At 54.1% G+C, this 26,301-nt stretch overlaps 1 protein-coding gene across 1 annotated transcript in view; it reads right to left on the bottom strand.

Moving 5' to 3' along the window:
* Positions 1-1,120: 1,120 nt before the first annotated feature.
* Positions 1,121-26,301, bottom strand: part of TMEM273 (transmembrane protein 273) — a 33,786-nt gene continuing 8,605 nt past the window's right edge. The window contains exons 2-5 of the mRNA XM_045568300.1: positions 14,896-14,949; positions 12,262-13,484; positions 8,404-8,427; positions 1,121-3,243 (exon numbers count right to left, since the gene is read on the bottom strand). Of these exons, the coding sequence (XP_045424256.1) occupies positions 13,090-13,484; positions 14,896-14,949 (449 nt within the window). The 3' untranslated portion in view covers positions 1,121-3,243; positions 8,404-8,427; positions 12,262-13,089. The remainder of the gene's footprint in view (positions 3,244-8,403; positions 8,428-12,261; positions 13,485-14,895; positions 14,950-26,301) is intronic.

Raw genomic sequence — 26,301 nt, 5'->3', positions numbered from 1 at the left:
TCTGGCTCACAAAGCGGTGTTTGGTTGCAGAACCCAGATGCTGTACCCCTGCTCTGTGCTGCTCAGAGAAGGGGCCACAAAAGAAGAGAAAATCATGAGTCAGTTGAAACTGCAGGACCATGAACACTTGGACCTAAGATACGCTGCTAGGTGAGGCTGGGACATCCAAAGCCCAAGTGACTTCCCTGCATCTGTGTATGCAGCCTGGGAGATGTGCCACTCGTTTGTCATCTGACGATAATGTACTCGGGATACGAAAAATCATATTCTTTGAAGGATGGTTAATTAGTCTGACAAGTCTGAGATTATAACAAATGACCCAGAAGGGAAAGAGTCCATCACAGCCTGGACCCAGCCCCGTATGGACTTCCCACGGCCCCTTCTGCACACGCCATCTTAGGGGACAGAAGCCTCACAACTCCTCCAGGCCAGTTGTCCCTGTTTGCTTTCATAAATACCTGGGCAAGTTCTAGATCATTCTTCAACACATGTTTTCAACCCCAATTCACAGGCTTGCATACCTGCAGGAATGTGGGGCTCACTCTCTCCAAATGCAGCCCATCCTTGGCCCCCTAACAGTTGCCACAGGAGACGCAAGACCCTGCCGCAGACCCCTCCCAAGGCCAGCGCTCCTGGGGCTCTCCAGGTCCCAGGCAATGGCCCCAAGCCTGGGTGGCGACTGCCCTCTCCCTCCTTCCCCCCCCACATCAAGCCATCAGCAAGTCCTGCCATCTCTCCCCTAAGGTCCATCCCAAACCCACCATCCTCTGCCTCTTCGCCACTGACACCCCACCCAAGCCTCGCTCACCTTCGGCTTGGGCTGGGGCACGGACGCCCAGGCGACCCTAGGTGTTGGGAGAGATGCTGACATGTGATGCCTCCCGCGAAACCACAGTAGCCTTGATCTTTTCATCTCCGGCAGCCGAGCTTGTCTCAGCTGTTCCCAGCTGACACGATGAAAGCTGCACCTTCAGCTCCACTCAGCTCGGCCTCCCTCTGCCTGGACAACCCTGCCCGGAAAGGAGCTTTAACTGCTCCAAACCTCCACCTGTGTCTTAGAATTGTATGATATGTATACTTTTAACACACAGAGGAGTATACACACACACATACATTTATTTGTTAATGTATTGATTTTAATTTATAGATTCAAGGTAAACATATTTTTAATTTATAGATCTATAGATTGATACATATATAGATGAGTTTTAATTTATTGACCTTGCCAGATAACCCTCTCCTGCCTCACCTTCCCCTCCTCCTGGTCCTGAGTCCTGCAGGCCCCACACCATGGCCATACGGTCAGATCCTGGCTGGCTGTTGCCATCTGCAGCATGGTGTTTGAGAGTCATTTGTCCCCTTGTCTGTGGCCATGGTGTTCCTCATGCTGTGTGGGTGGGTAGGGGGTGGGGAACAGTATGTGTTTTGGAGGCCCCAGGGCCTACGGGGCTGAGAGAGTAGGGGTTATCCCAGCCCCCCCTCTGCTCGCACACTCCCTAACCACGGGGTGAGGCACCAGTGTCCGAACGGCCCTGACACCAGACACTGCACCTGCAGACACAGTGGCTTGTTGGGGCTGCCAGTCACTTCCAAGAGCTTCCCCTTGGAGCCCCTGTCCCCAGGAGCTGCTCTGGGCAGGGGCTGTGAAGAGGGGCTTCAGAGAGCTTCCACGGCTGTGGCAGGACTCCCAGAAGGAAGCCACTGAGCTTGGGTTTGGGGCACCGGCTAGGGAGACCTCAGTGCCAAGGGTCCCCAGCATATTCTGCCTCCCAGATGACATCAGCCTTTACCACCTGAGGCGAGGACACTGGTCTTCAGCGTATTTCTCTGTTTTTCACACAGGAAACCTTGTGTGGGGCTGAAACAAAACCAGAGTCCCATGGTGGTGCCAGGAAAATATGGCACGAGGTGGAGCCGGGGAGAGGACCCACAGTTCTGGGTTCTGGAGCACTCACCTTCAGTTCGAAATGCTCCTGCCGCTCACAAACCAAATGTCTTAATTAAAATGCTGCTAAAGGAAGCAAATCAATTAGCAGATCCCTTACACGGTGGTTTATTCTATGTTACACACAGAAAATTGCTTATGAACGTCACATCACCACTTTCGGTTATCAGTTAACAAAGGCCGCTAATGAACAACATTGTTACCAAGTCAGATGAAAGACGCCCTGGGAATCCAGGCACATTACGATAACGCAGCGCTCCGTGTTGAAATACTGCTCCTCTTTCGTCACACGTGAGGAGGATAGCCCAGTCCAAGGAGAACTGCTGCAGTCTCTGCTGATGAGAGGGCAAGGAGTCTTCCATGACGCGGTCCCAGAAATACAGGCTGGGATCACGGGCGAGAGGAATGTTCGTGGGGTCTATACCACAGAACCCTAGTTTGACAGCAATAATTGAAGGACATGGGTTTCCTGGGCCTCTGCCATTTGTGTCCTTCCTGCAAAAGCTATGCAAGTTGTGATAATAACCGCAAAGTAATGACGTAAGGATAGCAATAACAGCTTTCGTGCATAGCTCTGTACAAGGCCCGGCATCTGCTTCCTCACTCAGCCCCTGTGGGCGCCGTCACTGGAAGGTCTGCAGAGCTGTAGGCCCAGTCATGACCATTGGGCCCTTCCCATCACTGCCCCACCTGCCATTCCCCTCCAGGTCAGACTCTCACAGACAGGACTAGAGACCGTCTCACGGTCCCCATGTTTCAGGGCTCCTGGGTGTTCACAGGGTCTGTCTTTAATATAGGATTTTCCTGGAAGCTAAGAAGGTGAGGCCAATGGTTCTAGAAAGTGCCGCTTAGCTGTTGATGAGATGGTAGTGCTCAGGAAGTTGTGGCTTGGGTTCGATTCCCATTTCCATGAGCCATTTGCTGTAAGTAGGTTCCACTGACATGAACACGATGCCATCGTAGAAGCATGACCAGCTCCAACACAGGGGACTCTGACAGGCGGTGTGAATTTTTTGGTTTTGGTCTTTTCTTACTGCTGGCTAAAGCACTCAGGCCTCCCTCTGTGCAGCCAGCTTCTTGCAGAAGAGGAGCGGCATTTTCCTTGAGGACACAGGGACAGTAGGTTCTGTTCCTTCCATTACTTGCCTCCAGTATTGAGTCCATATGAAGGTCTATCACCAGCCACGGGTGTTCGAATTCTAGGCGTCCTGAGGCTGTGACTGCTTGCGAGTGGTCGTCTACACTGCTGGACCCCTCCTGATGGAACCGTTACCTAGAGCTCAATCACTCGTGCATCTCTGGAAAGGAAGAGAACCATCTGGAAGACATTGACAGAGTGACTGTGCTCTACCTAATTGTCACACGTGCGTCTGTGACACACGCAAACAGGCATGAAGGAGTTCACCAGCAAATCCCAGCAAGGTGGACATTTCCGTGTGCAGCACAGAAAGGAACCCGAAGACCAGCGGCTTCTGCGTACGGGGAGAGAGCTTGGCCTGGAGCTCGCTCTCCGCCTGCCAAACCTGAGCCCGCAGAACCAAACCTCACCAACACTCATGTCGCAGAGGGAAGACATCATTCCCTGAGGTTGACAAGCATATTTCGGGGAAAGTAGCCCTTTCTGCAGTTGAAGATTTTGTACATATTTGGGCAGATGCTACAAGGAACAAAGTAGACCTCTAGGAATGTGACTGGACAATGATGCTTTCAAGTCTGAACTACAAGCTGTTACCAAGGGTGGGACTTCTCTGTACTTAGTGTCCCAGCTTTGACAGAAGGGAAGGGGAGGACAGACATATTAAAAAGGAGGAACACAGAAGAGAAGATGAGGCCAGCAAACCAGACCCTGATACAAGACAGCTTGGGCTGAAAGTCCGGCAAAGACCCTGCTATGGCCACGCACAGCTAAGGGCCTCACAAACCTCTGTGCACTGAGAACAAATTCACACCCTCACTGCAGTTCCACACGGACACCATGTGTACATATGATAGAACGGCATATTTACGCTTACACTGAATGATGCGCAATGGTTTCTGACATTCCATTGTGCATATTCAGCTGCAATCTCTTGACATCTAACTAACATCTCCCCAGGAGAGAAGAGAAACCAACGGCAGGAAGACAAACCAAGTCAGAGACCGCAAGCTGGACAGCACATAGTTACCCACCCTGTGTGTGAGGACGAAGGGCACAGGCCAAGGTCGGAGCTCTAGAGCTTGACAGCAGCACAGCCAGTGCTGATGACAAGGCAGACGCTGGGAACAAGCAAGGCCTGGCAAGGGGAAGGGGAGAGAGGCGTGGATTCCAGGCAAGGGCCTCAGAAGCTGTCGGGTGTTTGTGCTTCCCCTTTAGAGGATGGTGGGTCTAGAAGACTATGGAATTTGAGTCAGCTGGTCTAGAGGCCCAGGGGCTTGGCAGAAAGTTCATCCCCCTTGTTGTCTTTAACAAGCCCTGAGTTAGAAGGTTCCTTTAGGTATTGTTAAGGAAGGAGTCTGAAGAGGCTGGACTGGAGATAGCGATGCCCAGAGTGCATGGGCAGCCCAGCCCTGTGCTGGGGGAAGGGAGGCAGTTGTTCTCCGACAGGCAGTGATGCCTCTGGAAATGGACACATCAGCAGCCACTAGAGAGCCAGGCACCACCTGCAGGGAAAGGTAAGCCGGGCAGGGTCTGGCGACACTGTACAGTGCAGTGGCTGCTAGACTCAAATCTTTCACTGTGTCCTCCAAGAATCATGTAGACCAACAAGGAAAGAAGGAAAACAACAAAAACAGAACTAAAACTGATAACGAGGGCGCCTGTCCATTTTGGTTAGCCCAGGGCAGTCCCAGGGTGTATCTGTGGAAGATACCTTATTGCCTGTTAATACTGAAAAGACCTTTCACAAAATCCAACACCCATTTCTGATTTTTAAAACTCAGTAAAATAAAGAATGCTTCCTTAACATGATCAAATATGTGCACTCAGCTCTGAGGCCGGTATCTCACTTGATGGAAGCCAGCAGTGGATGTCCCACCAAGATCAGGCACCAGGCACGCACGCGCAGTGCCCCCACTGCTAGTCAGCGTTGGTGATTTTAGCCAGCGCAACCAGAGAGGAGAAAACCATTAGAGGGACAAGAACTGGGGAAGCAGGTCTACCTTTTGGCAGGTGACACAGTATCATGAAAATTCAAGGGATCAAGGAATAAACAACCACAAAGAGTAGAAGCATTCAATAAGGCAGCCACTATAATGTTAACGTATAAAAAAATCAATATGCAATCGATGACCAGGGAGGAGACATAACGGGAAACTCCATTTAAAGAGCAACAAAGATACAAAATACTTAGGAATAAACTTAAGAAATGTGAAGACCCTAGGGGAGTAAAACATGAAAGCTCTCTTGAAACACACAAAAACAGACTTGTTAAAAAAATTATCTCTTTTCCCTGGAGGAACACTTAACACAGTAAAGAAGTCAATCATCTTCAATTTAATATGTAAGTGTAATGCAACCCCAATAAAAATATCAAGATGTTTGTTTCTGTAGAGAGATTCTGAAGTTGATCCTAAAGTTCACATGGAAAAATAAGTATGCGAGAATAGCTGGACTAGAACAGCAAGACTGTGCCCCTGGGAAGGAAACGCAACGCGCACATGCACGGGTGGGGAAACGAGCCTGTCAGACTGCAGGGAACACCATGCGGCCTCCCCAGGTGAGAGCGAGGCGCTGGTGTGTGAGCAGCCTCGAATACCGTTGGAGAATAACATGGAGACTGGAATAGCCCTAGTACAGATGGCAATTCAGAGTGCCGTAAAAGTGGCAAATGAAACACTGGGGAAATAGAGTGGTTTTCAAAAATAATATTGAAATAATTGGATTGCCATTTTGGAAAAAGATAAAATTGGATCTATTGCTCATACCAGAATAAATGCCAATGGATTGGAGATCTAAGTAAAAAATGAAACTATAAAAGTACTAGAAAAGATATATAGGCACACATTTTTTAATTGTATAAAAAATTGCACATATAAGTAAAAATATTATTTAATTAAATGTATTTTTATAAAAGTGACACAGGAAGGATCAACCAAGAAGTATTAAAAATAGTAACTTTGCAGCAGAGAGTGGGGACAGGGGACGGTAGACAGTTATGGGAGCAACACTTCTCTGAGTTTACTTTCTATGTAGCTTTGTCTTTGAATGATGTACATGTTTTACATTTTCAAAAATTAAATTAAATTAAAAGGATAAAAAAGGGAAACATTAAAATAGCATACACATTAAAACAAGTGTTTCTTATTCTATCCAGTTGCTCACGTATCCACATAGAGAAAGTAAATAATTCAATTTGAACACAATACTGTTACTGCATACAAGGGCTAAACTCCTTAAGTAAAAAGCGTTGCAAGGAAACCTCCAAGTTTACGAAGCTGGTCTGTAGCTGTACAGTGCTGTGATTTCTGGAAGTATCTTGTGCGTATTATAGGATAGAGCAAATGAGTAAAAATATTTACATGGTTGAGAGCTAGAGTGTTTACTTTAGATGAGGCAATATAGAAATACAGACTGGGGAAAGCTTGGGAAAAGCCTCACGGTATTGAGTTCGTAATTGAAATACACATTTCCTGACTCTGTCCATTGAAAGGGTATAGAAGAAAAGATGCCTCAGTATCCCCGAGCATACGTGGTGCCCAGATCCTGGTTCCTAAAAATCAATCCACAGTAACAAAATAGCAAAAAAGGAAAACAGGGGTGCTTGGGAAAATGGGTGACTCCAGGTTGGAGCAGCAAAAGGTGAGCCTGAGCTCTGGGATAGTGACAGAAGTCTAGGAAGTGTTCAGAGACTAGCGGGGTCCTGTGCAAAAGGCACAGGAGCCACTGAGAAGTGACCTGCACTGTCCAAATGTGGGACAACTTGAGCATCAAAAAGAAGCATGGTGACAATGAATTAAAGTGCATTGAAGTCCCTAGTAACAATGCTCAACAAGCAGGAGAATCCTTTCCTCCGGCGAGTGGCCACTATTCAGTGTAGAAGGAATGCGAGAATTAGGTCAGTATTTTGTAACCACCAATGACAATAACTGATTCAAGCAGGATCACGAATCAATGTGAAATCATTGAGTGAGGAACTACTGGGGGTCAAGATATTCACAAGTTCTTAAAGTAACCCCCTCAGATTCTTTACTCATTGCAAAGGGGAAATTGTTTATCTCTACAGTGCGGGGATCTAGCAGTCACTTTTTAAACCAAGGGATCAGAGGAAGCATTGCCAACAGGCATCCTGGCATCACACACCTGTCGCAAGACAGTAAAAGATACGCAATGTCATTTCTGTTATACTCTCGACAAAAGAACCCTCAGTCTGAATCTACTCAGGAGGAAACAACCAGACAGATGCAGAAAACAGGACATTGCGTAAGACAACTGGCTTGCGTACTTCAAAAGCGACAATGCTGTGGGGAGAAGGAGGCAGAGGGCGTGTTCAGCCCTGAAGGAGACTAAAAAGATATGAAACAAAATACAAATATTTTTCCTAGATTGGAAAATAGAGAGATAAAAGACAGTTTTGAAACAATTGGGGAAATACAAATGTGGACTGTGTAATAGACAATATTGCAATAGCATTCATTTTCCTGGGAGTGGTCACTGCATTGTGATTATGTAGGTGGTCAATGGCGAAGTGTTAGGGGTGAATATCATGATAACTACACTAATTTTCAGGTGGCTCAGTCAAGAAAGGTAAATGTGCACAGGGAGAAAGCAAAGGGAGCACAATGTTTGTTAGTGAATCTAGGCGGAGCATATATATATTTTGGTTGCACTGTTCTTGCAACTCTTTTGTGGATTTGAAGGTTTTTCAAAAAGCAAGAGGGTGAGAGAGGAGTCAAGAGACTGCCCCGGGCCTGCGTGACCATCCTGGGTGGATCAGACAGGGGCCAAATTCTCGGTGGGCAGCCACTCTGGGAAAATCATGTGCCCGGAGAATGAGCGAGAGAAAGCAGCTCTGGGGGAGGTGGACTGTGGGCGATTTGCGCAAACCCGGTGAAGATGCCTCTTTGCTAGGAGTAGGGCTTGTCCAGTCAGGGGGCCTGGGATCCGGTCCCCTCCTGCAGACCCTGCCCTGCACATGCAGGCTCTGTCCGCTCTGAGACCCCAGAGCAGCACTGGGAAGCAAACACTCAGCCAAACTGATAGCTTGATGACACAAAGAGATGTTTAGGAATTTCTTTTTTCATCAAATGGACTAAATTGGCTAATGGTTAGATTATCCACTGCCAAAAATAAGGTCTTAGAAAATGAACAAAAAAAAAAAAATGAACTCTCCTGTTCAAACCCAGTTTTCTCAACTTTAAGTGGGCAAATGCTGCACAACTTCATTTTAAATCTTGCCAAAGTACCACTGCATGAGAACCGGGCGCTGCGGGGCGGGCTGACTTCCCTCCTTTTAGTACACACGATCACTTGTACGACTCACCTTTCAGACAAATGGAGGTTTAGCCTGCAAAACAAGATAACAGGACGTTCATTAGCTAAGTCTTAGATGACAGAAAGCACATGCAAAGTTTTACCACGGCAGAATGGCTTGCTTGTCAACCGCTTTTTCTTTTGATCTAGCTTCTTGGTGACTCAGCCTGACTCCATCTAGTGTCAGTTTTGGAAACTTGAACTGCGCCTCCCGTGTGTTGGAAGTCCCTCTGTAGAGGAGCTCTGGTATGTCGCCTGCCAAGCACGTGACGCAAGCCGTACATCCCAGGGGAGCAAACGCCTGTCCTGCCCTTGCCTCCCAGCCCCCCTCTCTCCCATCCTTCATCTCTTGTCTCCTTTCCTCGACCCATCTGACTTCCTCCAGCATCCAGTCATGTGCTTTTTCCCCTGCACTTCACTTTCAAAATGTTTGTTGTTGAATATTTTGCACCCATGTTGCCTGGATTATGGAAATTGCCTCCCATAGCCCTGATGTCTCACAATAATCCAGAGCTTCCACACACACACAGAGCACAGATGCTCCTCTTGCAGGATCATGCAAAAGCACAGCGACTGTTCATTCAGCAGTGCTTGCAGATTGGCTTGTGTTGTGTTGCTCACAGCATCTTCCCTCACACACATGTGTCAATCATTATGAGTTGTCACATACACACACATATACACACATGCACACACACAAACACACATGCACGCACATCCACCAGGATTAAGAATTGAGCTTTGTGAAATTTCATGCTATGTGAATTCCATGACTAAGATGTCCCTGGAACATGATCTGTGTCAAGTTCTAGAGGTTTCCAAAGCAAGAGCCTTGACTCAAAGTGCTACCGGATGTGTGTGGGCAGTTTGGATGGTCAAGGTAAGCTGGCCGTGGCAGGTGGAGCTTGAGCACCTCAGAGCCCTTCCTGGGGCTGGTGAGCAGGTTCACTGTGCTAAAGTCCCCATAGGGCTCAGTGGTCTTGACTACAGGTCCTGAGCTGGCCACAGCAGCCTGCAGCTTCTGCTCCTGTCCAAAGCGGACTCCTCCTGCACTGCCCACCACTGAGTCCACCTGGGCCCAGAAAGGCAATGCAGATTCTGGCTCTGGAGGTCACCTGTTCATTTCCAGGTCCCCCTCCACCTGGAGCCAATTCTCCTCATCCTTCAGGCTCCATCACAGCCTCCCTGTATCCCAGTCCACCAAGAGCCCAGTGCGAAAACCCTGCTGGAGGTCAGTGGGCCCCGATTCCAGTGGGGGAGGCTGACGTAGCACCCAACGCACAGCCGACGAGTGCTGCCTCTGGGTGAGCACAGACCAGAACGCCCTCCTGGCCAGGCGTCGCAGCGGCACTCTCGGGGGGGGGGGGGGCCTGGCATCATGATGGGCCCCAAGGGCTAGAAGAAGACAGGGCTGCCCCAGGGAGAAGTCCTCCTGGGGTGGGCCATGGAGCCCCACTTTCTGGCATAAGTGGTCTCATGGGTTTGGTGGCACCGGGGCATGTTCAGAGTGTTTCCTCTATTAAGAGGAATGTGGGTCTGGGTGTGTGAATGTGTGCGTGTGTGTCTGAGAGATGGGTGCCCGGCAGCCCAGTTCCCCCAGCCTGAAATGCCCCCAGTTCCACCACACATTTCCGAAAGCCCCTGCCCTGGTGCAGAAGAGGTGCCAATGGCCAGTGAGAGGAGAGTGTGTGGCCGCCCAGGGCCCGGAGACCGCCCAGCCCACTCAGCCTGGGGTGACCACACGGCCCTGCTTCCCTAGGACTTAGCAGTGCCTTTTCGCACTTTCACGAAGTCCTACTTTGGGTGATAAGTCACACGGTCTCCCAACTACACCTCTGTCTTCCCCAGCCCCAGCCCCCGTGGGGCGACCAGACATAAGGAAGGGGGGTGAGGAGGGACAGGGAGCAGGAGAGTGGGAAGGGCCTCGCAATCAGAAAGCACTGCCCAAACCAGAACATCTGAAGAAGGGGAAATCCTCAAAACAGCGAACTTCTCGAGGAAGCCCATTGCTGGCTCATCCTGGGGTGTGAACCCCTAAGGGCCATGGATGCCGACCTCTGACGACTGCGCCACGCATCCGTCTCTCGTCCCATCTGTCCGTCCACTCCAGCACTAGACACCACTGGGCGCTTACCAGGCCCCAGGGCGCATGGAAGAGCTAGAGGGTGAGACTGTGCTTCGGCCCCTTTCTAAAAGCCACCACCACTGTCTCAGCCCCAACCTCTGTCCTGAACACCAGGCACCTACCGAACATCTCCTCTACTTGGAAATCTCCAGAAACCTCAGGCTCACCATGTTTGAAAAAGTAGCTGCCATCTCACCCGCTAGCCCGCAACCAAAGCTGCTCTCCCACCTACTTCCAGAAAACTCGGAGCTGCTCTAGGTCCCTTTATCTCCTCACGTGGCCGTACCAGCCCCCTTAGCCCCCCGGTCCTGGGCTGGCTGCCTCCTCCACATCCCCCATCTGCCGTCTCCTCTGTCACCTCCACCTGGCCTTGAGCCCGCAGGGCTCTGCCACAGGCCTGACTCTGCCACTCCCTGCACGTGTCCCTGTCCCCAGCTGGGCCCCTCCTCCACGATACTGCAACACAAAAAATATTCCAGCCCTCCCCCATTTAGAACCTGGCAGTGGTTGACCAAAAGTCTCAGGATAGATTTCAGACTCCTGTGCTTAGCACAGACCCTCTGCTCCCCGTGAGTGGAAGCTGCCTGTCCCTCCAGCCTCATCCCTCCGCATCTCCACGAGCAGCATTTGCTCCTGCCACACTGCGTGCTTGCTGGCTGCGGGTTTTCCACAATGACCCAGGGTCCCCTGTGCCTACATGAGCTTCTCTTTGTCCTTCCACACGCAGGCCGAAGCCCACCTGCACCTTCCCAGCTGGCTGTGCTGGCTCTGCACCCCCAAGACACGAGGCAACACATGTGTGGCCCTGCCACAGCCCTCCCGCAAGCTCGCTCCCACATGCAGCCACCACCAGCGACCTGCCTGTCTCCCCTGTAGATGGAGGGGGCTTGTCTTACTTCTCTGCTCTTAACCCCCAGCACCTGGCTCCTGGCCTCACGCCCGTTCATTCATTCAACAGGTACAAGAGCACGTACTCTGCTCCTGGCACTATGCTAAGTGCCAGGGCCACAGAGGCGAAAAGGAAGACCTCGGCCTTAAGTAGCTTGCATTTTAGGGAGGAAAGCATTAAAAAAAGACAAATCAATATAGCATGTAACATCAACTGGTGGAAAGAACTATAAAGAAAAAATAAAGCCAGGTAAGGGGAAGAGAATAAGGGCTGCAGGGGAGGGGGGATTCTGCTTTAAACAGGCCATCTATAATGAAGTGGTGACGTTGAAGCAGAGATGTGAAGGAAACGAGGGCCAAGGTTCACAGCTACATGGGCAAAGAGCATATCACATGGTAGGAAAAGCAAGTGCAAAGGTCCTGAGGCAGGACTGTCTATGAGGGCATGTGCTCCACGTGGAAGAACAGTGTGGCTGGGTGCCAGCAGAGAAGCCAGGAAACCTGGGCAGATCATGTGTGGACTCCCGGGGCAGGGGGTGGCAGAGCCTGGGACCTCATGTTAAGTGGGGTCGGGGATGTCCTGGAGGGTTCCAAGCAGGGGGTGGGCCAGAATCTGACCCAGGGTGTGCAGAAACAAGCCCAAGCCCCCTTTGGCTGCTGTGCCCTGAGGCCCCCACTCTCATGACACCTGCCCACTGGTCCCAAGGAGAGCAGGTGGGAGGAGGGGGCCGCGGGGCACATACTAGTCCCCCTAGAAATCACGGCAGAGTGCAGAGAAGGGCGGGGACGACAGGCAAGGGAGTGGGATGGCTGGGACAGCAACGCCCCTTGCCGACTGCCACGCAGCCACCTTACCTTGGAGCTCTCTTCTTCAGCAGCATGGCGTCTAGACGGAGAAAGCGGGCGTTAGGCAGGAGGGCTCTTTCCTAGAGCCCTCGCCTCCCCACTCCCCGGCCCCCGGACTTGCAGCTCCCAGGCCCTCTAGTTCTGCAGTCCCCACCGGGGGACCGGGCCACAGAGCTCCCCGCGTCCCCCAACCCTGGTCTGTGGAAAAATCATCTTCTGTGAAACCAGTCCCTGGTACCAAAAAGGCTGGGGATCGCGGCTCTAGCTCACTGATGTCCTCAAGTGATGCGGGGCCTGACTGCGTGGGGAAAGAGGCTGTTTCCTCCCCTTTATTTACAGGGACACAAAATCCATGGTAAACAAACTCCTATGCCAGATCAAGCCCCTTGTGCAACGGGACACGCTTGCATCTCAGGATCTCTGCGAAACTGCGTCATCGTTGCCTTAAGCAGTGTAACACGACACAGGATGATTTTGTGGTGACACCTTAAGAGAGAGGGGATGCCAGTCAACGTTGCATTTTGCTGATGAAACCTGAAGACTGGCTGCTGGGCACCGGCCTGGGAGCCACTCCCTGCACTGCGGGGCACGGGGCCAGCCGTGCGTCACCCGGCCTGACACTGGTCCGAGCGGGACTCACCCGATCCACGGGAACAGAATGATGCCACTCGACCGCGTAAGCAGTGTGGACAGCACCTGCCACCACCACCGACCCGCACTGAGACCAGCCCCACTCCGCCCGAGGCCGATTCTGTCTGATTCCATCGTGTGGACAGAGAATAGAAATTTCTGACTGAACCCAGCTGCAGCTCGTCTTGCCGCCTTTCTCCAGGAAACTCAATTCTCAGGAATACTGAGAGCGGAATGAAAAGTACAGAGGGAGGCAGAGAGACAGAGACAGAGAGACAGAGGAGACAGAAGCAGACGCAGAGAGAGACGCGGGCACAGCAAGGGCACGGCGTCTCCTGTCGGCTGCTGTGCTCGGGGACTGCAGGCTTGGTCCTTCTCTAGCCAGTGCCACGGAGGTCCCCTCAGCGCCTCTCGCTGGGAGGCTGCCTGGGCCACTGTGCCTTCCCGGGCCGGTCCCTCACCGTTGGGGACCTGGTGTGTGCTTCTCAGGTCTGAGGAGTAGTCATCGAACAAGTGTCTCCTGATCATGCAGATCTTCAGGGCCAGGAAGCCGGCAGCGATGGCGACGCCCAGCGAGGCGCCGATGAGGGCGTACTTGATGTCTGGCGAACCGGGAGGAATCGAACACCGGCCTCAGTCACCACGCTGCAAAGCTCTTCTACAGCTCCCTTTGCAAGGGGTGACGTGCACGGCGTGTGCGTGCACGCTGCCACCGCTGAGGCCAGCCTATTTTCCACTCCCTGCGAGCCCCTTCCCCCAGTCTCTGCCACATCCCACCCTGGCCTCCTGGAGCAACGCCCCTGGTCCCTCCAGCTGTGGAAACCGTTCCCACCTTCCCAGGGGCCCTCATGCTCACCTGCCACCCCAGCCCGGGTGGCAGGTGGCTCATTTCTCTGGCTTCCTGTGGCCCTTCCTCCCTTATCCCTTCCTTAACTCAGTGACCCATTTGTCAAGTACGTGTTCATTGCCTGCCCCGAGGTGAGCACTGAAGGCAAATGAAGAGGAGTCTGTCTGCCTTTGAGGAGCCTGCAGTCAGCTGGGGAGGACGGACAAAGAGCTCACTCCAAGGCCACACAGCGGGCATGTGCCGGGCCAGTGTGGACTCATCCGAGTCGGGCACCTTCAAGGGGAAGAGCATGCAGACTGCACCTTGCCTGCGGGGCGAGCCAGGCAAGCCCTCAGGGCAGGGAGGAGCTGAACTAAGTGGGTAGAGGGATGCACGGCGGAGGCAGAGCCTGCTGTGGGGCTCTCAGCTGCAGTGCAGGGTGCTATGGGTGCTGGAGCTGCCCATCCGGCATAGAGCCCAAAGGTGGCCCTGATGCCTCATGCTGTAACCACACCAGACCATCTGGCTCAACTTGTATGTAACGAAGTTTTGAGTTGCTTCTGGGTTGCCATGGGCCCCCGGGTTGAAGGTCAGGTGACCTGAGCATGCCCAGATGAACCAAGCATGCAACCATGGAGAAACCTAAGTGCTTGGACTGAGGAGAGGGAGCTGAAGAAGTGGGCACTGCCTGGCAGGATCCAGGACCCAATCAGATTGGGTCACCCCATGCCAGGGGCCAGTCAGATCATGCCTCCTGGCATCACCTCCTTGCAAGATCCAATCAGATCACGCCTCACTACCCTGTGCTTATAAAGCCAGCCCAACCCTCTTGTTCTGGGACACACTGCTTTGGGGGGTACCCCAGTGTCCCCCTTGCCAGTGCCAGGTAATAAAAGCCCTCTCGCTATAATCAACTAGGCTGTGTCTGTTGACCTGATGTCCACCAAGCGAATGAACCCATCACTGGGGAGGTAAGAGTGTCTGCTTTGAGGACAGGCTCTAATGCAGGACCTTGCCCTGTGGGATAAAGCTGTTAGCCACTCGGGCAGGCCTGGAGGTGAGGGTGGCCCTTGTTCAGCACTCACCAGTGTGGAACCAATACCACACCGCAGCCACCTGCCTGTGATTTCTGGAAAGCCTCCTTCTGCCCCCCGACCCTGCACCCAGGATTAGAGGGAGTCACCTACCAATTTCAGCCCCGGCAGACTTGCCAGTTGCCAACACTTGAGCTCCTCCAACATCTGCAAGGAATGAAAATCCAGAGTCCGGTGAGAACAAAGCAGGCTGCGATCAGGTCAGGGGATTGAGGGTCCCCAGCCACCCACTCCCACAGGTACCCCTCCCACCTGGCCACCACCCTCAGAGCACAGAGGTGGGCTCCTGATTGCCACCAAGTGTCTTGGAGCCTTGCTGGGACGTTAGAGCCGCTCTCAAAGCCCAGACCAGGAATGTGATTCTGTCGAGTTCGATCAAGCCGTTTGACACAGTTTCCAAGACCCACACTCCAACCTCAGCCTGCCTGTCCAGGCTTCCGCCTCGCTCTCAGGGCCCCTCTTAGTCCAGCAGGACTGTGGGGCTTCCAGTTCCCCACCCGGGCAGGGCATCTGCTGCCTCTGGGCCACACCGCCTGCCTGGCCCCTTCTTCTCCCCCTCCTGCCTTACTTGGTCTTGGTTCTGAATCGCTTCCTCCCTGACTCCCCACACCTGGGCTAACCGCCCTCCGCGTGCCCTGGAGTGCTGTGCTCACCCACCCTAACTGACCACACTGCTAGTTAACAGCACGCACACAGCACTGCCGGGCACCAGGCACCACACTCCTCAGGTATGAACCCGTGGATGCATCTCCCCGCTGGTCTCCCCAGTGGGCTGCACAGTGCAGTGTCCAGTATTTGGTGCGGTGCCTGGCCCAGAGGCAGTATTATTAGATTAGGTATTATTAGAGACCATAATAAATGCCCTTTTATCCAACTAAGACAGACCCTAAGGTTAAGCAAACAAAATTACCTGTGGGCCAAGGGTTCAGGGCTCAGCTGGCAGGGCAACTTCCCAAATTCCTATGGCTACAAGAAAAACTACATCCTTGCTAAACTCACTAACAATGGGAGCTATCAGGAAAATTTTCCAACCCCTCCTGACTCTGATTTACAACCAGACCCTACAACTCTGATTGAACAGAGAACCAGCCTTACACACATTCTTCCCTGATAAGAAGCTGCAGAGCCAGTTTCAGCCTGGCTCGTAGAGGCTGCACACAAACTGTCTTTGTGTTAAGTAGGTCACCTTGTGATGTAAAGAGCCAAATTCCACCTCATTTTAATGCTAAAACCCTGCCCCAAAGTCAAAGTGAACATGGGATGTGTGTTACATATATGTTTACCCATTGCACATGCGTGTGACCCACCCCATAAATATGTATAGCTTTTCCCCCAAACCTGCTGAATATATATGACTCTACTGTGAAGTACAGACCCCGTGAGGCATGAAACCCAACCTGCCCTTTCTCTCTTCCTAAAAAGCACCTTCACGCTACACAAGAGAAGTCTGCAAACTGGTATCTCCAATAAAGCTCTCCTTTCCACTATTTAGCCATCCTGGTGGCCTTGTGGATGACAGAAAGAACGAACGAATAGTGACAGAGCATGCCTCAGGGCTGCCTCACATTTCTAACCAGTGCTTGAAACCTTGAGACGGGAGATAGCACTCACAAGCAGGGCCTGTATCCGCAGACGGGTCCTAGAAGAGCAATGCAGAGGTGTCAGCGTTGGAGAGGAAGGTGCACATCAATAGGCCACTTGCTGTGAGTCAGATATTGGGTGTGGTGGTGGCATTAACAGATTTAACACCCACAGCAACAACCCTACGAGACAGGCACTGTCACCATCGCCATTTGATGAATGAGGAACCAGGGGCATAGAGGACTTGATAATGTATCCAAGGGCCAAGAGAAGGGGCAGTGGTGGGGCTGCACTGAGAGCCCAGGAAGCCCTGTAAGCACGAATCTGAATCCGGAGAAGCTGCCAGATGCAAGACCACCAAAGCCATCAAGGCCAAGGGCTAGATGGGTGTGGGCTGGGGCAACCCATGGTGAGACCCAGGCCTGACTCTCACGGTCAGACTTCCAGGCAGAGGCAGAAGGAGAGAACACCACGCCCCCTGTGTGTCATAAAGGAAGCAGGTGTTCATCGGGGAAGGGCAAGTTGCATGATAGCGAAAGCCCTGATGGCCAAGGCGGGAAAGACGTCCTCCACACTCCCCTGCCAGCTGCCCACTGTCAACGGTGCCCAGGGTGACGTGGCAGGTTGAAGCTCTACAGAGGACGACTTTGCTCTGTGTGTGTGGTGGGGACAAGGATCACAATGAATTTTCTGCAGCCTAATTTGGCAGATGGAGAAAGCTTGTGGTTCTGAAGCAAAGTTCACGGCCTTGTTCCAATCACGGGTCTCTCTGGAAATGCAGTGACTCCTGTCTTTCCCACAGACACAAGCCCCCACATGGGCCACGTCCCCTCACACACACTGACACCACTGCACACAAGATGACCTTGGCCGTGTCTGTTCTCTGAAACCCCCGGCGAGCTTCATAACGCTACCTTTTGCTGTTTCTTTAAATTAATCCTTGTATTCCGTCTAGGCTGAGAACCATCCAGAGACAGGTAAAGCCTTGTAACAGACAGACTGATGCTCCAAACTCAGAGCCGCACGTGCTGCAGCCTCACCCTGCACCCGACACTTTCCCGACACCTCACTGGGCAGAGGCAGGGGCACAGGGAGGCCCCTAAGGGACAGCTCCCTCCCCCCTCACACACTAACGTGCTGCTGGTTGCCCCAAAGGGCCCCCCGCTCCGTGACCACTGCTCCCCCCGTGGAGCACCCGGCATGGGAACTTCACACTAGCCCCAGATGAAACATGGACAGAGAAAGAAGAAAGGGATTAGACAGAGACAGACAGAGAGATGCACACAGAGAAACACAAGCAGACACATATGCAGGGACCCACGCGGAGGCTGTCTGGGCGGCTCAGACCGTCGGTGGGAGGGAGGACAAAGAAAGGAGAAAAAGCCCTGGCCCCGGCCTCCCCGAAGGCAGCCAGGCCCCATCTCACCAGGCCGGCGACATCCTTCCTCATCAACTGTGCCCCCCAAATGGGTGTTCTGAACACTTGGCTCTTTCTGCCCCTCCTTGTGGCTGGGACTCAGCTCAGCAACCCCAGCACAGGCTTGCTAGATACCACCTTCTGCACTCCATCCTGTGTCCCCTCCAAGACATGAGGCTTCCTCAATCCCTGCCCCCGACAGGCTCTCTGGGCCCTAAGCTCTCCTCAGCAGGTCTAATGGGGAGTGAGGGAACTGCCCCAGGAGCTCGCCTGCAGGGAGACAAGCGAGCGCAGTGGACCAAGCTGTGCACTGAAACAGGCAAAGGCAGTAAGGCCTGCTAGCCAGGCCCACAGCCACTCGGCGGCAGCCTTTCTCCTCCTCAGGGACGGAAATCCTGGAATGCAGCCCTCCCCTAATGGGGAGCTGCGACCCTGCCTGCTAACGAGCCCCAGGGTGAGGATCCATCCTGAGCCAATAAGCTTGGCCGCCCCGCCTCCTGCCAGGGTCAAAGCTGGGGGAGTCCCTCTTGGGCTGCATGCCCCTGCGAGGCCCCCGCCAGCGCTGAAGTCCCCTGGCTCGGCAAAGTAGCTGGAGGATGGACGGCCTAGCAGGGCTGATGGGCCAGCATAGCCAGAGCACTCCAGAACGCTCCTGCTGCCTTCAGATCCATGACAGACTACAGGAGGAAGCCCACGGAAGCCGGCAGGAGCTGCACCACACTCTCTGCTGGAATTCTCTGGCCTCTGGTCTCTGGTCTCTTGTGCAAAAAGGAGAGTGGATTTGGCACCCAAAGGAGAGTCCAGGGGGCTGAGCAGGGGCTGGATGTACCCAGGCTGATCTCCCTGGTGGTAGAGGTGGGGGTGTGAGGCAGGGACTCTTCTGACCAGTAGATACAGGAAGACAGTAGGTGGCCACATCTGGCTTGACCCCATCTGACTGCCACCACTGGCCACGTGAGCCTGGCTGACCCACCTCCCTCAGACTGTCCATGCTTGGCTGGGTGCACAAAGCCAGGGCACGGCCCTTGCTGCTGCCCAGAGAGCAGAAGGTGCCTCCCGATGGCCCTGCTGAGATTCTGGGCCTTCTGCAGCCTCCACCAGCACAGCCTCCCTGCATGGCCGGGTCAGGCCCTGCACAGAGGCACTGTATGGGCTCTTGACTCTAGAGTCTCTGCTTTCTCCCCCATACCCCATGTGGACCTGATACTCTGCTCCTGCCTGCCAAAACAGTGGGCTCCAGCCCCTCCATGCACCCCCATGCCTGCAGTGCACAGCCTGCTCTGCCAGTGGCTTCCCTGACAGCAAGGAGCCTCCTGCAAGAGTGCATGGCCCTGAGGCCTGTGGCCCCCAACAGCGTAGGAGGGCAGCCACGCTGCTGCCTGCAGAGGAAGATGGCAGGGCTGTTCTATGCAACTGAGATGAGAGGAGCTGTTTCAGAGTGAGCCAGGGGCATGGCCCAGCCTTGTCCCTTCTCACTTGGAATCTGACCTGAGAGCCCATCCCTGGCATCCGGACCTCTCTGTGCTGTCCACCTGTTGGGTCCACCCTCAGTGGGGGACTGGTAGTCTTTGCCACCCTTATTTGGGCAGAATTAGGCTGTGTGATTCCCAGCTGTGGGCCAGTAGGCGTGCATGCACTCAGATGTCATTCTATAAGTATCTGAACTAAAAATAGGGAGAGGCTACCCTAAGTGTTTGTCAATTGATGCCTGACCATATTTGTCTTGGAACCTAAATATTGCAGAATGGCTCCTAACTTTAGACCTCATGAATTCCAACATTCTCAGCTAGAGGAAGCAGTTTCAAATGTCTAGAACAAGCATCCCTGGTCTCCTGACAGGGTCCACACACATAAAGCACCTGTGGGGTGCTCTGGGGGGCCCTGTGCCCAGGGGAGATCCAAGAGCAACCAAAGACCCACATCCCCATGAAGGAGCTCACAGGGTGACAGGGGAGACCAGATTTACACTGAAGAAAGATCAGAGCATCACAGGCATAGCTTAGCACCTTCATGCAAACATCAGACACCACAAGCTGGAGGAAGTCTGAACAGGGGTGCTGTGGTGGACATTGTTATATGGCCTGCCCACCTCCCCAACCCTTCGTCTGCGACCAGCACCTTGGTTTTCTTCTGGTGAACCACCTCCATGTGACTGGAGTGTGAACCGTACCTCGATTAGCATAGTTCTTCTTCCTGTCAACAGTGATTGGTCAAGGGGTGAGGATGGATGTGTGAACCACACCTCATTAATTAGCATAGTTCTTCTTCCTGTCAACGGTGATTGGTCGAGGGGTGGGGCAGGTGATCCAATTCAAGCCAGTGAGACTCAACTCTGGGACTTTGAGGGGAACATTGGGAAGCAGGAACATCTTCTGGAACCGACACACCCCTGTGGGGCTGAGGGAGGCCTGAAGTCACCCACTGTACGGGGGGAACCTGCTGAGATTGAAGTCCCCTCTGAAGAGGGTCCAGCTGAGGCAAGTCCTAAAGACAGCTTTTGAGCCCCTGAATCCAGCTGTGCCTGAAGCATGTCTCCCTGGGCTTTTGGTCGCTTCAGTGAAGAAATGCCTTCTCTTTCTTATCTGAGCTCAGAAACCGTCACGTGCTATTGGAAGAATCCCAATGACTTGATGGCAGGTCCCGACAGGGCACCACTGGAAATCAGGTTGGCGAGGAGGAGAGAAGAGCAGGGAATGCTGGCTGTGAACATGGAGCTCCACAGCTCAGCCTCAGATAAACCTGACTAGGACCTGCAAGCCGAGCAGCCCTGTCCCCCTCTGGGCCTTTGCACATGCTGCTGTCATTGATGCAATGCCTTTCCCTTATGTCTGTGGAAGTTCCTACTTCAAGACTTGGCACAGAAGCCACCTCCCCTGGAAGTCCCCTTTGCTCTCAGTTGGTCCACCTCGTCATACCTCTCCCCTGCATCGTTTGCACTGGACACAGTTGCTCTGTGGCATGAAGGCTGCCCGGACCCCAGGGGAGCTGTTTCCCCCAGGAGCAGGATGATGGGGAGACCCCTTGGAACTTAGATTCTTCCAGTGGGAGATGCAGGGAGCAGGCAGAAGGGGAGAATGACACTCAACTGACTGAGCCAGTACCCCAAAGTGACAGAGCATTAAACCAGAAGTGGCTTGAAGAGATAAGATCGAGTTCATGGTTTTGAGTGATATGGGCCCTCAGGAGCCAAGTACAGTTCAGCCAGAGAGGAACAGAGTGATAGCATCGTGCTTGTGACTCCGGCACCGTGAACACGAGAGGCTGCCACTGTGAATGGCTCCAACTTCCCCCGCAGACCAGGAGCCCTGGAGGTCCGGCTGGCACCTCGGAGCATACAAGAGGGGCTTGGAAAGCGAGCTGGACATGCGGAGTCAAAGCGGGCAGTCCGGCTATGCTGCACTCCACCGTCTGACCCTGGGCCTCACTCTCCTCATCTGAAAACGGGACACAGGACCCTGACGGATAGGAAGGACTCACCAAAGATAGCCCCTGCCTTTCTGCCCCTTTATCCTGAGGCTCCCTGCAATGTCAGCAGACCCTGGGATCAGAGTGGAACACAAGGCACGCTTTCCTAATTCAGCTGGTTTGGGTGGGATGGGTGCCGGCAGCCCCTCCCCTGCCGCAGGGCTCACAGCTGGGTCTGCTTCTCAGAAAAACAAGGCCAGTGGCCCTGGCCCTTCCGGCCTTCCACAGGGCTGTTTGAAACTAGAAATGAAGCACATCTACCCCAAGTGCAGCCTCGCTTCTCCAACCCTCTCCGGAGTGGAGTGCCCTCGGTTACATGGTCCTCCCACTCCCAGAGTCGCTTGCCTTCCACCGGGGTCTAGAGCCTTCTCCGACACTGCCATGACTTGCAAAACCCTCAGACTCCCCATCACAAGCCTAGAAACCACCTGAGATTGCTCTTCCTCAGTCACCCTCTCTGGTCTCATCAGAGCATGGCTCTAGCTGCCCAACTTCAAGTAAACAGGACATCCGTCACCCGGCCCTCCACACACATAGCTGCTTGTTCATCTTTCTTTCTGTGAAAGGATCTATGCTCAGGGTGGAACCCAAAGCTTCCTGGCAGAGCTGTGCAGGTCCCAGGGAAAGAACACACAGGAGAAAGGAGCACAAAGCAGAGCAGGCTTGGGCACAGTGCGGGGGCCTCTAGACACCTCCCTGATGTCCATGGATTCCCCCACCCACAGAAAGAGGACAGAGGCAGAGCCAGAGCAGGCCACCTGCTCTGCTGACCCAGCCCAGGCCCTGGGAAGGTGGGCCGGGAGTGAGTGAGGAATTCCACACACGGGCAGGCCAGCACAGGAAACTACACAGCGATTGGCCAGCCGGGAGGGCTAAGGGGGCACCTAACCCAGCCTGGAGGTGTCAGAGAAGCTCCCCTGGGGGGATCCTTATTTAAATTGAAGGCAACAGGACCAGCTGGAACTCATGAAGACAAAGCAAGGCAGAGGGTGGCGGGGCTGAGAGTGGCCCAGCCGAGGAAGAGGTAGGTGCAAAGGCCGGGAGGCTCGCAAGGGTGCAGAGGGCTGAGGAACTAAAGAAGGCAGCTTGGCAGGGTCGGAGCAGCCAGGGACACTGGTGCATGATGCAGCCGGCACCTCGGGCAGGTGAGGGTCCCGGACCAGCAGAGGCGAGAGTCCTTGGCCGGCTGCGAGAGACTGCAGCCAGACTGGCCACGCTGCTCCTGGGGGTGGGCGGATTGGCCTGGCTGGCATTTTGCCTACAGCCATGCCTCTGGGAGCTGGAGGCCACGAGAGCCACAGGGAAGAGGGAGAAGGCAAGGAGGCTGAGCACATGGGAGCTTGCCTCCAGCTTCCAGAAATTGCACCGTAATTAAGAGGGAAGTGATCATAGGGGGTGACCAGGAGGTATCAAAACTTGTGTCCACTTTGTTTTTCCTGAGCAATCTTTGCTAATTAATCCTTAAAGATTCACACTCTGGGATTAAAACACACAGAACACAGAGGCCAAACTGATCAATACCTTTTCAGGGTAATGGAGGGGCTGGAGTCAGGGAGCAGCTTGGGCCCGAGGTAGAACTGGGGGTGCTCCAGGCACTGGGAGATCTTCCAAAGGAGCAGGGCCTCCAGGGGTGTCCCAGGGCCATTCTGACCAGGAGGTGGTGACATGCCAATGCTAAGCCACAGCTGGCAGGGGAGCTGCTGAAACCTCGAGGGGGGAGCTTGAGGCTGTTGTGGTGGGTGGTGGGTGGATGAGGGTCCAGGGAAGGTCAGACGAGAGAACCCACAGCAGGACACCTCGCCCACCCTGCACACTAGGGTGCACTTTGCCCTACCTTCAATCCACTCTGTGGGGGCCTGAAGCCCCCTCTGACCCCATGGTGGCTGGCAGGAAAGGCCATTTGGAACCAGGAGATCTGAGTCCCCATTCTGCAGCGCATTGCTCATCCAATGGCCTAGGCCAGGCACAGCATGGTTCCAAGCTCAGTGGCCACATGGCCACGGCTGGGCCAATTCCCTGAAGGCGAGTGTGTGCAGTGAGTGCAGGTGGGAGCCGTCCTTCCACAGGCAAGCTCGTCACCCACCTGAGGTGGGCGTGCTCCACTGTCCTAGGGGCCAAGGGAGAAGCGGGGAGCAGAGCATGCAAGGGGAGCTCTGGGGAGGTGCTCAGATCAGAAAGGAGGTGTCCTTTTGAGACATGGCTGAGCCAAGATTCCAGTGGCGAAGGGCCCAGCCCCTCGACATTGGTGCTTCAGACCAGAGCAGGCCTGTTTTCCAGAGCAAATCTCAGGGCTTGCCTTTGCAGAGAGAGAGGGGAGCTGGAAGCAGTTCAGCAGTGCAGAATAACTAATTAATGATGGTAAAGTATTGTGGAAGAGGAAAGGTTGCATAACCGCTAAGTGGTGGGGTTATTATTGTTCATGCAGTATTCATACTGTGCTCTTCAGCCTCTGGGAAGCTTCTCTCCAGAGTCCTGGGGGACCTGACCGAGGGGAACGCGTGCCCAGGGATCGAGGCTGTGGGATGACAGCTGGCCCGGCCCGCTGGGACAGAGCCGTGATGCTGCAGAGGGAACTGTAGCTCGCAGCCAACACTGGAGCCCCTGGCAAAGCCAGGGCGGCCACACTGAGCCACCTGCCTCCGACCACCAGGAGAAGCCGCTCACCGAGCCCTGCCATGCGGCAGGTCTGTGCTGGGCATCTCCACTCTCCTTATCTTTTCTGAGGCTATTCCTGGCATTTACAGAGCCCGGAGCCACCACATGTCTAAATATTTAAGCTCCACATCAAGACACAGGCACAGCCCAGCCCACATGCCCCGGGCCCTGCAGTCCACTCCCTAGCGGCCCCTTCCAGAGAGGCTCAGGCAGGTGGCAGGTCTCAACCAGCAGAGCCAGAGGACCCAGGCCGGGCCTGGGCCACCTGGAACCACCCAACCTTGCAGGACTGGGGATGGGAACTGACCCCCGCAGACTGTGCGGAGGTTTCTCCCACCCAAGCCCTGGCTCTCCCCTGAACTCCTGGGCACCGAGGGAAGAGAGGCAGCTCTGTTATCTGGGACTCTGGTCTCTTGGTAATTGAAATGAAAGCATCTCTTCCCTCCCTCTCTGGCTCCCAGGTGGCCACCAGGCTGTGGTTATTTCTCCCCCCTCCCCCCGACAGCCCTCACTTTCAGCTGCAGGGGACCCGGTACACACACAAGTCCCTTTCCCCTTACCTGTGTGCTGACCCAAATCCTGAACTTTCAAAAAATTCCTGACAAGATCAAAAGGAAAATACGTCTTTGCATTTGGATCTCTGTGTATATGCAGGGCCCTACAGCAGGGGGCAGGACAGGGGCCTGTTTTGGGGGACGGTGGCCCTCATTTCATGGGAAAGCCCTAGGAGGTGATGTGACCTCTTCGGGACCACGTGCCTGAATATGAGAGATCTGGGGTTTGAAGCTGACCCCCCTGGCTCTGGGGAAGAGTCTCACACCAGTATGGAGGGTGAGTGGTCACTGCAAGTTGACCAAAGTATCTTCATATGTCATGTGTGGCTTACCTGCAGCTTAGGAGGGTCTCTGTCCCCCACTACCCCAGGGGGCAGCTTGGGACCTCTCCCTGGGGCTTCCACACAGCCCGGGGCCTGCCCTGTCCACCAGGGGCTGAGCACAGGCTGGCCACAGGCTGTGACAGACACCGACAATGCACCCACATAGCCCAATCTTGGACCACTCGCTGCTTCCCGTGGGGAAGTGGCTGTGAGGGTGCACTGGGGCCCCAGCAGCCAGCGTGAGCCGCGTGGCCCTAGGCTGCCTCGTCACCTTCTCACGGGTCTCCCTACCTCCAGCCCACGCGGGGCGCTGCGGCAGAGCCCCCTTCCTTGGAGGCTGTTTAACATCCTGCAGGATGATGTCCGACGGCCTCCCCAGGGCCCGCCAAGCCCTCCTCCCTGCTGGCCTGTGTCACCTCTCACACGGTCCCCCTGCAGGCCCTGCTGCTGTCACCCCAGGCCTCGGCAGGGGCTGTCCTTTCTCCTCTCTTCCTAGAACACCACCCCTCTGCTCCCAAGCGGACATGCTCCTGCACACGTTCCTACAGACTGGCTCCCGAAGCTCACATTCCACTTCATGCACTAATTAACTCACAGACAAATGCCAGTTACTGAGCAGGTGTGGGGCGGTGGCCCAGACTGGATCCCTGCCCTGACAGAGGTGACAGTCAGTGGGAATGAGAGTGCCTCCACGGCCCTGCAGGGAGATGGCACTCATCCCATGCAGAGGAGATGACGTGAGGAAGCCTCAAGGCCGGACAGTCACCTGATGGATGTTCCCTGGGGCCGGAAGCAGGAACACCAGGGTTGGCCCGTGGCAGGGCTGGGAGGTCCATGGGCACAGCATGCTTTGGTCTGTGCTGGCCGCAGTGGGAGCAGCTGAAGAATTTCAGCCAGGCAGAGGCATAACCAATTTGCACTCAATAAGACTCCTCCCCCAGGAAGCCCTCCAGGACACCCCAGTTTGAATCAAGTGTTTCTCCCCTGCTTCTTTTTGTGCTTCCTTCAACTCAGCATGTCACACACTGCAATGTAACTGTCCCCACAGACTGTCAACTCCTCAGCTTGGAGCCTGACTCACCTATCTTTGTGGTCCAGCAAAGTTTGTTGAAAGTCAATATTTGCTTAAGCAAAGAGAAAGCTCTGGATGTCTGTGCACCCCCAACCTCCGGGACGGCCTGTTGGCCCAGCTCCAAGCCCTTTGCCTCTTCCCCTGGACAGGAAGCAGCTGGTCCTCTGCTTCGTCCACGCGAGCAGGAGAGGGCAAGCACAGTTCGTCTTACTGAGAGCCATTAGCCGGTTATTTAATAGACTCAAATTTAATAAAAGGAGCAGTTCAAGCAATTCTGGCAGATAAATGAGGATCTGGGTGTGACATTAATGCTTACAGTGACTTTAAAGAGGAAGCGCAGATGGCTTAATTTGGGAGCTGGTGAAAAAGTCTGCATAGTTGTGTGTCAGCAGGGCAGGCTCAGCTTGGTGGCCTCCCAGCCGTGGCTGTCAC

Source organism: Lemur catta, chromosome 14, assembly GCF_020740605.2.
Source record: "Lemur catta isolate mLemCat1 chromosome 14, mLemCat1.pri, whole genome shotgun sequence".
NCBI lineage: Eukaryota > Metazoa > Chordata > Mammalia > Primates > Lemuridae > Lemur > Lemur catta.
This window is presented reverse-complemented; position numbering and strand designations above follow the sequence as displayed.